The sequence below is a fragment of the Lactuca sativa genome, chromosome 1 (genome assembly GCF_002870075.4).
Source record: "Lactuca sativa cultivar Salinas chromosome 1, Lsat_Salinas_v11, whole genome shotgun sequence".
NCBI lineage: Eukaryota > Viridiplantae > Streptophyta > Magnoliopsida > Asterales > Asteraceae > Lactuca > Lactuca sativa.
Genome location: NC_056623.2, coordinates 118,991,609 through 119,003,964, shown reverse-complemented (window position 1 = coordinate 119,003,964; position 12,356 = coordinate 118,991,609). Strand labels below are relative to the sequence as shown.

Here is a 12,356-nt window from a genome sequence, read left to right as displayed (position 1 = left end):
CCAATACTCCCCCTCAAGTTGGTGCATGTAAGTTTCGAATGCCCAACTTGACCAGTAATGCTTGTAGTAAACGGGAGCCAAGCGGTTTGGTAAGTAAGTCGGCGACCTGTTGCTTAGAATTGATACGGACTTGCACTATTTCTTTGCGTTCAACTCGTTCACGGACAAAATAACATTCCATTTCAACATGCTTCTTCCTCTCATGGAAGACGGGATTGTTAGCTATATGGTTGGCTGCCTCGTTATTTCATAGCAACGGTGTAGGATCACCCACACCAGTATCAAGTTCTTCCAACAGCCAACGAACCCATGTGATCTCGCTGACCGCGGTGGCCATTGCCCGATATTCCGCTTCTGCCGAGGAGCGAGACACCACAAATTGTTTCTTCAATTTCCAGGATATTGGAGCTCCCCCTAATAGAAGCACATAACCGGACCTTGATCGTTTACTAAGGGGACATCCAAGCCAATCCGCATCACAATAGGCTACAAGGTTGGTGTCGCTCGTGTTTGGTAAGAGAATGCCTTGGCCAATGGTAGTTTTAAGGTATCGCAAAACACTATTGGCAGCCTCCATGTGGACGCGTCGTGGGACTCCAACAAATTGGCTTAGAATGCTTACAGAATAAGCTATATATGGGCGAGTGACTTGTAGGTAAAGTAGGCGTCCTATGAGTCTTCGATATTGGCTTGCGTCTATCTTCTCTTCTTCTTCTCCTTTATCCAATTTCAGATTTGGTTCCATGGGAAACGAACTGGGGCGGCATCCCATTAATCCACTGTCTTCAAGGATATCCAACGTGTACTTATGTTGGCTGAGAATTAACCCTTCGGATGTTCTTGCCACTTCGATGCCCAAAAAATATTTCAAGGGGCCAAGGTCTTTTATGCTAAACTTCTCGTCAAGATAAGAATTCGTTCTCTCAATCCATCTCACGTCATTTCCAACTAGTATTACATCATCTACATATATGAGGGCTGCTACATATGCATCACCATTTTTATAAATGAACAAAGAGTGATCAGCCTTAGACTGCTTGTAACCGAGGCTAATAAGGGATATAGTGAACTTGTAGTACCAATTCCGAGATGCTTGCTTCAACCCGTAGATGGATTTTTTTGAGTTTGCATACCCTTGTTTCGTCTTTCTTTGAGAACCCTTGAGGAATTTTCATGTAAAATTCCTCCTCTAAGTCTCCGTGTAAAAATGCGTTATTCACGTCGAGTTGTTGAATCTCCCACCTTCGTTTCACGGCAATGGCTAGAAGTGTTCTTAATGTTACCAATTTTACGACGGGTGCGAATGTGTCGTGATAGTCCACTCCTTCTATTTGTGTAAAACCTTTTGCGACGAGTCTCGCTTTGTATGTTTCTACCTCCCCATCCGGTTTGAACTTGATTTAGTACACCCACCTTGAATCAATGGCTTTCTTCCCTTCCGGTAATTGTTCGAGGGTCCACATCCCGTTTTGTTCAAGAGCATGAATTTCCTTTTGCATGGATTCTTTCCAATTCTCATCTTGAGTTGCTTGATGAAAAGACTTTGGCTCATCATGGGTATTGATGGCGGATAAAAATGCTTTGTGAGTATTAGAAAAATGCTCAAAAGAAACATAATGGGATAAAGGATGTACCGTTGAGGGCTCTTGATTGGAGGTAGGCTGCATGTGGTTGATGGATGGTGGAAGCTTTACTTGATAATCACTTAAATGCTTTGGTTGTGCTTTCTGTTGCTTTTGTCTTCCTCCAATAGACTCTTGTTGGTTGATGTGGGGTTCCTCGTTAGTGCCCATGTGAACATCATTATTATTTGTGTTACTTTCCATGTTTTGTTCTTCTTCCACTATTTCTTCAAGTTGTTCCTCCATGTTATGCGTTTGGTTTTCTTCATCACTTTGCATGGAATCTCCCCCTGTCTCCAAATTCTCGACAACTTCATATGCTTCATCATATTGTGGGGTACGCCTCACGTACTCAAAAATTTCTTGTTCAAAATTTTCAATTTTTGAAAAAGGAAAAGAGTCTTCGATAAACTTTACGTCTCGCATCATCACCATTTTCCCTTTTTCAAGGTCGTAAATTTTGTACCCCTTTTTGCCGGGAGGATAGCCTAAAAATACCCCTGGTTTTCCTCTTGGTTCAAATTTATCTCCATTTGTTTCGGTGTTTTTGTAGTAGGCGAGACATCCGAAAACTCGCATATGATTGTATTCGGGATATCGTTCGAATAGGATTTCATATGGAGTTTTGTCATTTATGACTTTGGAAGGTAATCGGTTAACGATGTAGGTAGCCGTAAGGATACACTCCCCCCAAAAGGTTGTCAGAAGGTTCGCTTCAAAACGTAAGGCTCGTGCGATCTCCAAAAGGTGTCTATGTTTTCGTTCGACTACGCCATTTTGTTGCGGGGTACGAGGGCAACTGGTTTCCAAGACAATCCCATGTTCTCTATAGAACTCATTCATGTTGTTTGAAACAAACTCTCCACCGTTGTCGCATCTAATTCTTTTTATACCCTTTTCAAATTGCGTCTTTACCATGTTGTAAAAATGAATTAGGCAAGTACTCGCCTCATGTTTGTGTTTGAGTAAATATACCCAAACGGCTCTACTATAGTCATCGACAATCGTAAGAAAGTAATTTGCCCCTGTCAACGATGGTTTCCGATATTTTCCCCAAACATCACAGTGGATCAATTCAAAACAATTGGTAGTTTTAATACTACTAATTGGAAAAGGTAATCGAGTGAGTTTGGCCTTATTACATGAATCACAAACTTTGTTCCTAAAACTTGAAGAAACTTCTTTAAGAAAATTAACACGAGATAATTTTATGTCGGATGCATGCCCAAGACGTTTGTGCCATGCATCGATCATTACCGCCATCGCCTTTCTTTCTTCCTTTATTCCCCTCATTCAATAGAGACCACCATGGCAATCACCCGCTCCAATCAAGTTCCTCATTTTTAGATCCTGTATAACAAAGAAATCAGGGAAAAAGTTATTGCACAATAAAGATCTTTCGAGAGTTTTCGAACCGATAAAAGGTTGCACTTAAAATTTGGAACAAAAAGAACTCCTTTAATGTTGATTCCACCCTTGAAAGTAATTTCTCCTTTCCCTTTTACACGGATTGATTCCCCATTAGGAATAGTGACAGGCCTTTGATTATTATTTATTAATAACTTGTCAAGGAGGTGACTTTGGTGGGTTATATGGTCGGTGGCACCGGTATCCACAACCCAATCATCATCATTGGTATTTATTCTACCTGCCATATTAGAGACAATAGGTTCGTCATGATTTCCCCCAAACAGTTTCAAGAAATTAGCATATTGTTCTTCCGTCATTCCCGGTATCGGGCACGATTTTGCTTCCACCATGGCAGCCTTTGGTTTTGGCTTGTCTCCTTTTCCTTTGGCTGGCCACCATTCGGGGTAACCGATTCTTTTGAAACATCCTTCACGATCGTGCCCTTTCTTTCCACAATGGCTGCAAGACTCGGTGGAAACGGTGCCTTTTTCTGTTTTTTTCCATCCCTTTTCTTGTGAGTTACGTGCCGGTTCTCGCCTTCCTTGAAAGCTGGCTTGGAAAGCAGCCATTTCACGGGCCGGTTTCTTGGAAGCGGTAATCATTTGTTGCTGCTCATCCTCTGCCACGAGATGATAGACGGTGCTCAGCTTTGGCGTCGGTTTCATGGCCAATATTTGTGTCTTTATAACACTGAATTGGTCATCAAGCCCCATAAGGAACTCGTAAGTTCTCTCCTTTTCTTTCAGTTCGGTTAGCTTCTTTGCGAGACCACACAAACAACCATTACAGGAACATCGAGGAGTGGGAAGAATTGTCTCCATCTCGTCCCACAAGACATGGAGTCTAGTATAGTAGGCTGACACGGTGGTGTCATCTTGTCGAGTGTTGTTCATTGCCTGTTTTAGTTCGTATGCCTTGGGAGCGCTCTCCTTTCCGAAGCGTTCCTTCAAATCTTGCCAAATTTCTGTAGTCGTTTTTGCATATTTCACGCTGTTGCGAATCTCCTTCTCCATCGCCGTGGTCAGCCAACCTTTGATCATTGCATCGCAACGCATCCAAGGTAGATATTTCTTAGATTCCGTCTCTGGTCTTTTGATCGACCCATCAACGAAACCAGTTTTGTTCTTGGCGAACAAGAAATTCATCATCTCTTGTTCCCAATCGTTGTAGTTTTTGTCGGTCAGCACTTCATTCACGTGCATCTGTTTTGGGTAGTCGGAAGCGTATAGGTAAAGAAGTGAGTTGTGATCGATGATCTCCTTCTCATTCTGGTTGTGGGTTTTGGTTGCATCGTCGCCGGCCATAGAGGTCGATTAGGATTTTCTTTTCTTTAGTTTCTGGATCGAACGCTCTGATACCATAAAGAGATTGATACCAAAAGCTTAATTTCATTATCAAAAAAGAAGTTTACTTATACAATTGTTAGAGCTTTGAATCAGGAAATACCAATAATTAAGGAATATAAAAAAGGAAAGACTATATAAGATTGACCGTGAATAATGAAAATTAAAAGGTTTCTAATAATTTAGACATGTTTAAATTTTGAGTTTCATAAAATTGATTATGTACAATCCAATGATTTAGACATGACTAAATTTATGTTTCATAAAATAGAATTTGAGCTTGATTTTAATTGATTGTGTGTTAATCGATTGCTATTCTTTTGTTTAATTGTTTCTTAATCTATTGCTCTTCTTTTATTCATTGATATGTATTCTAATTGGGTACATTTGTTATTGTACAATGCTGTTACGGGAATAAATTAAAGAATGATGATATAAAAGAAAGTAAAATCAATTTATTTTTCTTTACATTTTTTTTATATCCGTTAACCTGTCATACACCGTATCACGCTAGTTATATAACTAGTAAGTGTAAAAGAAGAATAATCAAGTTTTAAGCCCCAAAAAAGTCTCTTTTTTCCTCTGTTTTGCACGCACAGAGAATCTAGTTTATGTAAGCTTAGCCAATGCATCTAATTTCTGTTTCAAAAAAGCCCGCTGCATTACTGTTACTAATGTTTTGGTTTATAGAACACGCAAATCTCGAAATCGAAGATGCAAATCTTGTCATAAAACAAGATTGCATTTCGACATATAACAGGAAGAACAAATAGTGCTCAATAAGTACCTCACATTAGTAACAAAATAAAACAGTTCAAATAACCTAAGATGTGATCCAGTGTATTCGTACCTAAAGTCAATGCTTTGGGTTCCTTTAAAATATTTCAAATAACAGCTTGCATACATAATTTAAAATAAATCTGGTGATTATTTTTATGTAGCTTGCAGGCACGTGTTTCATTGACTCACATTATTTATACATTTGAATTGTATAGATTAAATCGTTCAATTTCTATAATAGCTTAGTTACTTTTTAACTATAATTAATATTTGTGGCATTATCTTATAAATAAATATAGAAGCTAGCACAAACAATTTAATGCATTTTGAAAATATAGATTCTGGAACTATACAAGCATATTACTTTGCAAAAATATCTTTTCTTCTACCCTAATAAATAATGATGATTTTGCCACATGTCATCTTCTAATACATTATGCCACATGTCATTTTGTGATAATTTTAGATTAAATAATATCCACATGTCATTTTGTGGTTTTTTCATTTTATAAAATCCTCCTTAATAAATGAAGGTTTTTTGCCACTTGTTAATCCTTCATTAGTTTTGACACTTGTCATTTTGTGGTAATTTTGAAATAAATATTATTCACTTGTCAATTTTTGGTTTGTTTAATTAAAATCATATACTTATATATGTAATGTATTAAATATCATATATATAATAATAAATTGTAATAAATACGTTTTTTCTTTTTTATTTTAAAGTTATACATTAAAAAATATTTCAATTTTATACTTTAAGTTTAATCATTTTTTAAACCAATCCGTATAATATACGGATGTCACACCTAGTTTCATACAATATTTAAATGTAATAAATGTATAATAAATGCATATCCAATTCACTAATACAATTTTCCTTATAATTTCTATACTTCTAAATTGAATCCAATTATTTTAATTGTTTATTTATTTAAATTATTTTTATAAATTTAAATGATAAATAAATACTTCAATTTTAATAATTAAATAATTTTTTTATATATATTCAAATTTTCTAAACTTTTAGATTTTCATAGTTGTTTATTTTTTTTTTTAATAAACTCATGTATCACATGGGTCTCACAACTAGATTCGAATACGTTATCTGAAAAACCCAATCATATCGTTTATGCCAACAAGAAATGACAATATCCCATGTTAATTGTGGAATGGTATTTATAAGAAAATCCTAAATGGAGTTGAGTGTGAACAAAAAAAAAAAGTTAAAGTACTATATATATAAAAATATATTAATAACTGAAATCACTTTCTATAAATATTTAAAATTACAATACCCAACGTAATTGTTTAATGTGAATATGATGATAATTTAACATACAAATGCGATAAAAGTCATGTTATTGACTTCTCTATAATGTAATTCAATAGATTTATTTTGTTTGGATTAATAAGCTAATCTCATGATAATTTAACGTAAAAAGTTATAATAGCCAGTTGGGTGATTCCACCTGTCAATGCATATATTTTTATTTATCATTATTTTTCTTGCTCTAGAAGCCACCATCTGCCACCGCTCCTCCTATTACAGCTGTCGTGATCCTCTCCGTCACTTTTATCCTTCCGTTCTAGTTTCCTCCCATATTTTTCTCCTCCTCCGCCACAGTCAGCCACAACCACATCTAAACACCGTGAAACTACCATATCCGTACATCTTCATCAATATCAAAACACAATGTCTTCTTCAAGGGTAAACCTTCAAAATTATCTAATTCCATTGGAGGAGATCAACCGTGCCACCGAAAACTTCAGTCAGGAAAGATGTATCGGAGGTGGCGGATTTGGTGCAGTCTATAAAGGACAATTGTCTGAACGCTGGAAAAAGCATACAGTTGCTATCAAACGCTTGGGTAAGGATAGCCACCAAGGAGAGCACGAGTTCCGCAACGAGCTTGAGATGATTTCCAGCTTCCACCACGAAAACATCATCTCTTTTATTGGGTATTGTCATGAAGGGGGAGAGATGATTATAGTTTATGACTATGCGATAAATGGAAGCCTTGATCATCATCTACAAAACCGATCTAAGATGGGTTGCATAACATGGATACAACGTCTGATGATTTGCATTGGGGCTGCAAGAGGACTGAATTACCTTCACTCGGGTCTTGGGGAGCACAACAGAGTAATACACAGAGACGTGAAGAGTTCTAACATATTGTTAGACGACAATTTGGTTGCAAAAGTTTGTGATTTTGGATTGTCAAAATTGGGTCCCAGAAATCAGCTGGATACCCAACTCCATACAAGGGTTGCGGGTACACAGTTTTACTTGGATCCTACTTACCATGAAAGTCGTATCCTCAGAAAAGAATCTGATGTATATTCGTTTGGCGTGGTACTTTTTGAAATCCTGAGTGGAACGTTGGTTTATCATGAAATAAGCACCCAAAATGATGTGCAGAAATTTCTCATGACTTGGGTCCGACGATACCATAAGAATGAGCCACACAAGTTAATTGATCCGCAGATAAGTGATCAAATTGATCGTACTTCTTTTCATATATTCCAAGAAATTGCATATCAATGCATTAGTTTCAACTTAAGCGAACGCCCTACAATGGATAAGGTCATTGAGAGGATTGAGGAAGCATTAAGTGTTCAAGTAAGTATTTTCAATTAAATCTTTTCTTTCATTTGTAAAATGAAAATTTATTGTGGATGATACAACATGATAAATTTTCTATCTTTTTTTTTTTTTTTTTTTTTGTGATGGAAAATAATCATGTAACATCATGATGAAATTATGTTTGCTTACTTATTGTTGCATCTTTGTCCTATGAGAAAATAATATGCTTAAAACCAACAGATATACACCGAAGAACCAGAGGCGTAGCTATTTTGATTGAAGGTGGGTCCTACGACCCACCTATTTTTCTTAATAATAATAGAAGGATTGTATCAAAAAAATTAAGAACTACCTTTTAATTTATAAAGGACCTACCTCATAATGTTTTAGCAATGTACGAAGCTCATGTTTTATATAATCTAGTCTACTTAGGGTAGCCAAATGAATCAATCCACTTAAAAGTTATTCATTACCCAATAGCCTAACCCATTTAAAATTAAATAAAAAAAATTCGTAAAAGCTCATTAAAAGATGCTTGAACCTTGATTGTGATCGACATCTCCTAACATTGAACGCTTGATGTGGTTTCTCGCCTGGTCGATCATTCCCACTGTCCACTAGCCACCGTCGCCCCACAACAAGGTGCCACCTCTTCTGCCCTGATGCCCTATAAACAACAAAACGAGTGATCAATTTTTGAATGATAGTTTAGTGTCGTATATTGAAAAAAAAAATGTTTTTGAAAAAATCGATAATGATATAATTATAAATATATTTCAAAATATAAGACCTCGTAAGTTCAATTATAAGAACTTTGTTATAATTATTGAAGTTATGTTTAAATATTTCAAATCATATAACTCGAATCGCAACCACTAGTATTTTTTACACTTTCATTTTTTTTGGTTTCATTTACATAAGGAGCCATGTGGTTTTCGGCCTAGATTCGCCACTGCAAAGAACCACATAACTCTATCTTGGTTTTCTATGAGGCTAATTAGTAACTAAAATTACAAAACCGCTGAGTGGTTAAAAAAATGTTCGGCTTTACAAATCATAGGGATCAAACGGGGGAGACCGACAATGGTTCTGATGTGTATTTTGACATAGTCATGACATTTTATTGAGATAAAAAAAATATGCAGAGAAATTTAATACTGTCCTACTTTTTTTCCCACTTGATTTTCTATCCATGTAAAAAAATGGCAAGTGTCTTAAAATCTTATTAATTTTATAAAAATGAAACACTTGTCATCATTAATTTGATATGGTAGAAATATAAGTAGAAAAAAAGTAGGAAGACATTTAATTTCTCAAATATGAAATCTATTGATCAGCCATCAAAATTCTAATGGTTTCCATATATTATTTTGGTCTTTTGAAGCATGTACAATATAACCGTGTAACGAGTTTCCAACATGATAGTTAATTGCACTCACTTTTCATATTGGAAACATGAGGTTTCTATATTAATTATTTTTGCACTTCTGTAGATACAAAGTGTTCGAGCTAACGCAAGTCCTGACAACATGGGGATTGTCGCTGGTGATATCCACAACATTGCAAAAATAATGGAGGATAATCGCATTGCCATCCGTATTTACACCAACCAACTTACCATACCGAATTCCGGGACACAGGAACAGTCAATTACTGCTATTCTTAACCTCTTGGTATCTGAAGAAAACAAAGGCAACATAGTCTCCTTTGGGGCTGTACCAGGGATTGTCCTTGTGCTGAAAGTAGGTAGCATGGAAGCACGTGAGAATGCAGCGGCTACACTTCTCAACCTCAGTGTAATCGACCAAAACAAGGAAATTATAGGTGCTGAAGGAGCAATCGCACCTCTCCTATTACTTTTAAGTAAAGGATCTCAGAAAGGGAAGAAGGTCGCAATTACAGCTTTGTTTAGTTTATGTTTAGATCAGGGTAACAAAGGAAGGGTGGTGAGGGCGGGAGTAGCCCCCATTTTGATGGAGCTTCTTAACGAACCAGAGGGTGTTTTAATGGAGGAAACATTATCCCTTCTAGCCACACTCTTAAGCCACCCGGAATGGAAGCTGGCTATAGGTAAGGAAGAGGTTGTGCCTGTTCTGGTTGAGATTATTTCGAGTGGATCCCCAAAAACAAGAGAGAATGCAGCTGCAATTTTGGTGAAACTTTGTTCCAGAGAACAAAAGTATTTGGTCGAGGCTATGGAACATGGACTCAAGGAGAACCTGATGGATTTGCTAAAACATGGTACGGATAGAGGAAAGAGAAAAGCCAGAAAGTTGCTAAGACAAGATAAAGGACCACAAACCAAGACACGAAGGATGTAGGTATTGAGAGGAAGGCTTCCATTGGGGTGTTGAATATTGTGAAGCAGAAGAATGACTTATATGTTGAATTAAATAAGAACTGCCTTAGAGCATACAGTATGGGCAACAAAAACGGTTATTTTTGCTGATTTGACACCTCATAACCTAGTCATAACAAGATGAACACCACCCCTCCTTCTTGTTAAGAGGATGTTATGACATATCTTGTTGTGACGAGCACAAGATGCATCGAGAAGTTTAATTGGTTGTTGTCTTTATCAACCAATCAAATCATTTTATTTCTTTTTCTCTCTACTTTTTAACATGTACTACTAGAAAACATGGAGTTTTCTTACGGAAAATAGGTACGGAAATTTTCCGTAGCAAATTAGCTACAGAATCGCTACAGAATAGGATGCCCTAGTTTAGTAACAGAATAACTACAGAATAGCTACAAAGTAGTTACAGATGGTAGTCTGTAGTCATTTCGTAGCTAATTAGCAACGAAATATCTATAGTTGGTAATCCGTAGCTATTCTATAGCTAATTAGCTACGAAATATCTACAGATTTTAATTACCTACGGGTTAGCTACGGAGCATGCTTTCCAATAGCATTCTGTAGCAAATCCGTAGCTAATTAGCTACGGATTAGCTACGGACTTTTCTTATTTTCGATTTTTCGGGTACCAAACGTCGTTTTTTTCGCTTTGTTTTGTTTGAAACCTCTACTATACATGATTATCTATATTTTCACCAACTTATAGATATTAATATCGTTCATAAAGTCGTGTGCCCCTTCGGGATCAAGTACTCGTTTCACAGTTTAACATTGTAATGCCTATACTTTTCACCGATTTGTGATGGATTATGTGTGTATATGTATACTTATATACATGAATGAGTTTTGGTATATGTGTACGTGTATATGTGCATGTATACGTGTTTGTGAAATGTATGTGAACATATTCATAAAACATTACAATGTTAAACCACTAAACGAGCAAATGGATCCGTATGTGCACACGGCTTTATAAATGATATTAATAGCTATAAAAAGATGAAAATATAGATAATTATGTTTAATGGAGGTCTGAAAAAAATGGAACGATAAAAACGACGTATAGTGCCCGAAAAATCGAAAATAAGAAAAATTTGTAGTTAATCCGTAGCTAATTAGCTACAGATTAGCTACGTGATTCTAACGGAAACTAAAAACCGTAGCTAATTACCTACGGATTAGCTACGGATATTTCTTATTTTTTATTTTTTGGGCACCAAACGTCGTTTGTTTTGCTTCGTTTTTTTCACACCTCTACTATACATTGTTATCTATATTTTCACTAACTTATAGCTATTAATATCATTCATAAAGTTGTGTGCACATACGAGATCCATTACTCGTTTAATGGTTTAACACTATAATGCTTATGAGTACGTGACGGTGATGGTGATGATGATGATGATGATGATCATCATCATCATCATCATCATCATCACCATCACCATCATCATCACCATCACCATCACCATCACCACCACCACCGCCACCATCATCATCATCACCATCATCACCATCATCACCACCATCATCATCACCATCATCATCATCACTATCACCATCACCATCACCACCATCATCAGCATCAACATCATCATCATCATCAACACCATCATCACCATCATCATCATCATCATTATCACCACCACCATCATCATCATCATCATCGTTAGCATCACCATCGTCATCATCACCATCACCATCACCACCACCATCACCATTACCATCACCATCACCATCACCATCACCATCACCATCACCAACACTACCATCACCATCACGATCACGATCACCATCAACATCATCATCATCATCATCACCATGACCATCACCATCACGTTCATCATCACCATCACCATCACCATCACCATCACCATCATCATCATCATCATCATCATCACCATCGCCATCACCATCACCATCACCACCGTCATAAGAATCACCATCACCACCACCACCATCATCATCATGACCATCATCACCATCATCATCACCATCACCATCACCATCATCATCATCACTATCACCATCACCATCACCACCAACATCAGCATCAACATCAGCATCATCACCGACATCACCATCACCATCACCATCATCATCATCATCATCAACACCATCATCATCATCATCATTATCACTATCATCATCATCATCACCATTACCATCACCATCACCATCACCATCACCATCACCATCACCATCACCATCACCATCACCATCACCATCACCATCACCATCACCATCACCAT

General features: G+C 36.8%; 3 protein-coding genes across 3 annotated transcripts; 1 reads left to right on the top strand and 2 right to left on the bottom strand.

Annotated features, from left to right (window-relative positions):
- Positions 1 to 247: 247 nt before the first annotated feature.
- On the bottom strand, positions 248 to 772 carry LOC111898350 (secreted RxLR effector protein 161-like). Its single transcript, XM_023894278.1, has one exon. It carries the CDS (start codon positions 770 to 772, stop codon positions 248 to 250), a length of 525 nt encoding a protein of 174 aa, XP_023750046.1.
- Positions 773 to 2,710: 1,938 nt separating this feature from the next.
- Positions 2,711 to 3,898, bottom strand: LOC111898332 (uncharacterized). The gene is made up of 2 exons (XM_052767076.1): positions 3,271 to 3,898; positions 2,711 to 2,972 (listed from the first exon to the last, which is right to left on the bottom strand). Exons 1-2 carry the CDS (start codon positions 3,851 to 3,853, stop codon positions 2,938 to 2,940), a joined length of 618 nt encoding a protein of 205 aa, XP_052623036.1. The 5' UTR covers positions 3,854 to 3,898; the 3' UTR covers positions 2,711 to 2,937.
- Positions 3,899 to 6,586: 2,688 nt separating this feature from the next.
- LOC111898326 (probable receptor-like protein kinase At5g59700) lies at positions 6,587 to 10,969 on the top strand. Its single transcript, XM_023894251.3, has 2 exons — positions 6,587 to 7,781; positions 9,239 to 10,969. Exons 1-2 carry the CDS (start codon positions 6,852 to 6,854, stop codon positions 10,064 to 10,066), a joined length of 1,758 nt encoding a protein of 585 aa, XP_023750019.1. The 5' UTR covers positions 6,587 to 6,851; the 3' UTR covers positions 10,067 to 10,969.
- Positions 10,970 to 12,356: the final 1,387 nt, after the last annotated feature.

Excerpts from the sequence above, each read along its gene's own strand:
- LOC111898350 (XM_023894278.1), bottom strand. The coding sequence starts at position 772 with ATGGGATGCCGCCCCAGTTCGTTTCCCATGGAACCAAATCTGAAATTG.
- LOC111898332 (XM_052767076.1), bottom strand. The coding sequence starts at position 3,853 with ATGGAGACAATTCTTCCCACTCCTCGATGTTCCTGTAATGGTTGTTTG. Across the intron at positions 2,973-3,270 it reads TATTGTCTCTAATATGGCAG|GATCTAAAAATGAGGAACTT; the intron begins GTAGAATAAATA and ends TTTGTTATACAG.
- LOC111898326 (XM_023894251.3), top strand. The coding sequence starts at position 6,852 with ATGTCTTCTTCAAGGGTAAACCTTCAAAATTATCTAATTCCATTGGAG. Across the intron at positions 7,782-9,238 it reads AGGAAGCATTAAGTGTTCAA|ATACAAAGTGTTCGAGCTAA; the intron begins GTAAGTATTTTC and ends GCACTTCTGTAG.